At 32.0% G+C, this 4,855-nt stretch overlaps 1 protein-coding gene across 1 annotated transcript; it reads right to left on the reverse strand.

Moving 5' to 3' along the window:
• Window positions 1-583: 583 nt before the first annotated feature.
• Window positions 584-1,312, reverse strand: LOC131163439 (uncharacterized). The gene has a single exon (XM_058120026.1). It carries the CDS (start codon window positions 1,310-1,312, stop codon window positions 584-586), a length of 729 nt encoding a protein of 242 aa, XP_057976009.1.
• Between the last annotated feature and the right edge of the window lie 3,543 nt (window positions 1,313-4,855).

The following is a 4,855-nucleotide window of genomic DNA, read 5'->3' on the forward strand; positions in this document are numbered from 1 at the left end:
TTTCCAGTCTTTCTTTGGAAATATGACCTAACCATTTATGCCACAAGTAAGCAGATCGTTCATTCACTAAACTTCGTTTAGTGCCAATACTATGACGTGTGGTTAAAAGTGTTTCAACATAATGATTATCAAGTTTTAACTTATATAATCCATCACAAAACATACCACAACCAACTATACAAGTATCCTTAAATAAACTGGAAAAAAAAAAAAAAAACTTCATTAAAATTACAAGTGTACCCAGAAACATTCAATTTAGATAATGAAACTAAATTCATAGAAATACTAGGAACATAAAAAGTCTCATATAAATCCAAACAATAACTAGTGTCTAGGATTAAACAATAAGCCCCGACAACTTCAGCTAGCACTTTATTTTATTCCCCATGAAGATAAACTTCTCATTCGGGTTTATGTTTCGAATTGTAAGAAATCCCTGCATCATATTAGAAATATGAGTTGTACATACATAATCAATCTACCAAGTATTATAAGGAATTTCAGCTAAATTCGATTTGAAACATACATAAGATCTAGGCTTACCCTTCCTTTCGAACCAAACTTTCCATTTCAAGTAGTACTTCTAGTAATGTCCAGGTTTTTCATAGAAACGACATTTGTCCTTACTTGATACCTTCTTTTGGATATGAGAAGAGGATTCATTATCCTTCAAAGATCCTTTCCCCTTTCCATACTTCTTTGCTTTCTTTTCAACTCCTTGATTGTTCACATAATGAATAGAGTGAATTCCTTTATTGTTCAATCCTATTTCCTTTTGAATTAGCATACTGTGCAACTCATGCACATTCCATTTATCTTTCATGGTGTTATAGTTCATTTGAAATGGTCCATACTCAGTCGGTAATGAGTTTAAAATGAACTGAACAAGAAAATTTTCATTCACATCCATTCCTAAAGTCTTAAGTTTTGCTGCAATATTTGTTTTTTCAACAACATGCTCATGCACAGTATGTGAATCATCAAACTTCATGGTGGTTAATGTACCCATTAATGTCCCAACAAGAGACTTATCTGCTGTTTGGGAATGCTCTCCCACAAACTTTAAAAACTTTTTAGCACTTTCAGTTTTGGGAATAGTTGTCTTGATGTTATTTGAAACACTCATTTGCATAAACATCAAACTTAACTTGTTTGATCTTTCCCAATTATTATAATAGGTTATTTCTTTAGCACTACTAGAATCAGTAATAGTAGCAGGTTGATCACTTAAGAGTGCCAAATCAAGATCCAATACACCGAGGTGAAATTGAACTTGTTCACTCCAATCAGCAAAATTCAACCCATTAAACATTGGAATAGATGAAGCATGCAAATGTAACGATCTAGGCACAAATATTGCAAAAATTAACCATACTTAATGCTTTGAATGAAACATTTATAAGATCACAAACATAAATATATTAACATTTTCCTTTGGGAAAACACTAATGTAAAGAGCTTTAAAATGATGCTAATTAAATTTTAAATTTTTAACATTACTTTGGTAACATTATATGCACTCATTATAAGTATCTATTATCTTTGGATAAATAGATATAATAATAATAATAATAATAATAATAATAATAATAATAATAATAATAATAATAATAATAATAATAATAATAATACCAAAACATTATCCTTATATTATAAGAACAATTAATCAACCTTTGGGTGATTCTTGATACCTTATAATAATTTAATATCATTCTAACATCAAATATATAAGTACTTTACTTAATGATTTAATCACTTTGGTGATTGAAATCAAAATACTTTATAACATCAAAATGTTAAAATATTGTGAGTAACGTAAACATGTTAATATCATTCTATATATTTACTATCACATCATACATTTTGTGTCATCATTATTATTACATAATTTTTTTTAAAGAAGTATCATGGCAGAACAAAATTAAACACAGTGCACATAAAATAAATTTGGAGACGAGCTGCATCGGGAAATTTTCTTGTAATTGTTATGCAATTGGTTCAATGGTGATATTTTCATTATGAAGTGACAGATCACCAGATTTTTGTTCAACGTTATCATACTATTCAATAACTGATGGAACAATAATATCTGTTAAAGGTCTAGATATCGAAATAAGAACCCGAAACTCTTTAATGACCACATTACGTGATATATTACTCCACTAATTTCATCATTCTCAAGGAACTTTGAATTACCAGTTTCAACAATTCTCATACTATGATAACGCCTTTTGCTGAGGTGACGCTGATGACGTGGCAATGGGGCCCAGTGATGATTGTGTTAAATTATACCAGGTCAATTCTTAGGTAAGTTGGTAGTCACAATGGACCGCTTAAGTCCCACTTTCCTAGATAAAATTTTCCTTTGATACGTAATTAGCACAATATACCATCGAATCGGCCATAACATAAACTATCGGCCATAACGTAAACAAGTCTTTAAAAGTAGATAATTAATCATACACGCTTAAATACAATTATTCACCCAAGTATAAGAATTTTAAATGCTTACTTTTATGTAAAATTCGACAATTCATGCATGCATAAATACAAATGATCACCCAATATAAATATGTAAGTGACCCAAAGCCAATAACCATGCATCTTTTTCTCTTTTTTTTTTCCCCAAAATTCTCGCATTAAAGCATGTGATTCAGCAATAAGACTTTACTAAGCAATTGATCATATCTTTTGTTCAATTCACAACTAAATTAATTTACTCCCCAAAATACTAGTAGAATCCATCCATAAGTATTGAAATTACTATGAATTAAAAATTTAAATCTGCCAGAAAATAAACACCCAGCAATCACTTTACATCTCGGGTAGCAAGATCTAGAATCATGATATTAAGCACATAAAATCCCATAAATCCAGAAAATATCATATAATTTTTTTTAATAATCATATATTATTATTATTTTTTCGATTCCAGAAATATATCATGAACACAAATTTTTATACGAAACAATAACGAGGTCGTAAGGGGTTAACAAAAACAATCTTTATCATGCAAGGAAGATCACAATAATTCCAACATGGCTCTGATACCATATGTAAGAAATCTAAATGCTACAATTAGATAAACACAGGATCATCATCATCATGACCTTCACATACGTATATAATCTATAATGTGGAAAACATACAATATACATACCTGGATCGTTCATGGTGAATACAAACTGATAAGAATGCTTGTAGAAACTGTAGAAATCGTTTCTCTCGCTTCACCGTGATCTCTTTCCGTACTCCACTAGATTTATGGGAATATGACTAATGAACAGAGAGCTAAGGCAGAGAGGTCAATTTGCAAAGACTCAAATAATTATAATATTTAAATAATTAAATAGGGAGAAAATAAAAATTTTTAAGGGGGCCACGTTCGTCGACGAAACGGTTTATTGGGATCGTCAACGGGGACACGTGTCTCATCGATGAGAAACTACCGAGAGGACTATTTTTCAGGGCTTGAAGTTCATCGATGATGAATAAATGTCCATCAACGAACACTCTACTTGGCCTCGTCGACAAAGTGACGTGTATCGTTGATGAAGGTAGGTGTATAAATAGCTCTAACCCAAATTTTCAGCGAGAAAATCCCATGCAAATCTCTTTTTCTCTCTTTCTCTCTCTCACTTCGGTCTCCCCACCTTCTCTCTAGGATTTTGGGTTGGTTCTTTGACAGTTTGACTATCCGAAGCTGCAACGTCACTCCTGGGAAGATTCTCTTCACATCTGCTGGAGTGATTTGTAGGTCAGGCTAACTTGAGAACCATCCCAAATTTTGGGTAAATTAGTTGATTTTTGTTTTATTGGGTATTTGGTGTTTCTGGACTGAGGGGAATATGATAGGGAAGATAATATTGAAGTTTTGTTGGAAAAAATGTTAATTTCAGGGTGTTGTGCTAGGAGCACTGCAGGTGTAAGATTGGGTGTTTTGTGGGCTTCCCGGTAAGCCGAGTAAGGGGATAAACTAAGTTAGAAATTTCTATGAAATTATTTATTATTTTACAGCATTAAATTTTCAAGAAAATACATATATTATATAATTATGTTTGCAAAATACTGTTATGAACAGGGATATGTTTTAAATAAGTTTTATCAGAAAATATGGTTTTGGGAACAGATTTTACATTCAGTAGGTTACTCATTTCTGTGTGGCATGAGTTTAAATTTCCATATAATTATGTATGTCAGAATAATATGTTCTTCCTAGATCAAGCATGATATTATAGTTTTCAAGGCAATTATGAAACAATATAGGAACCATGATTTTACATATTAAATAGTATATAAAAATAATGTTCAGTATATTAAGATATGCTTGTGTAGATGCCGTGACTCATGTTATGTTATGCCGGCGCAGATGTCATGATTCATGTTGGCGCAGATGCCATAATCATGTATAATAAGATAGAATTCATGAAATATTATCATGTTATATATTATTATGAAATATGAAACAACCATGTTCAGTATATGAAATATAGTATATGTTATCAAAACCTGGATGGTATGGTTTAGTTTAGTTTCAGGAGCACGGTACTGTAGCTATATGTTCAGAATTATGATAATGCTACTACATGACCAGTAGTATGGGAGATGGCAGTCGATGTGGCTTCAGTGTAGAGTAGAGTAGTCCCCCTAGCAGTTCGGGACCAGGAGGGACAGGCCCATCATACTTACAGACTTATGTTTGATCTAGCATGGTCAGCCAACCATTGGTAGGTCCCGCCTTCGAGTTGCACAACCTATTCATATGGGGGTAAGACATGACATCAGCTTGCTATCCATCCTGAGTGTTATTTCAGTATTGTATAGTTATATACGATGATTTTCATGTATAAAAATC

The sequence above is a fragment of the Malania oleifera genome, chromosome 9 (genome assembly GCF_029873635.1).
Source record: "Malania oleifera isolate guangnan ecotype guangnan chromosome 9, ASM2987363v1, whole genome shotgun sequence".
NCBI lineage: Eukaryota > Viridiplantae > Streptophyta > Magnoliopsida > Santalales > Ximeniaceae > Malania > Malania oleifera.

What these genes read in the sequence shown, in the direction of transcription:
- LOC131163439 (XM_058120026.1), bottom strand. Translation starts at nt 1,312, where the DNA reads ATGTTTAATGGGTTGAATTTTGCTGATTGGAGTGAACAAGTTCAATTT.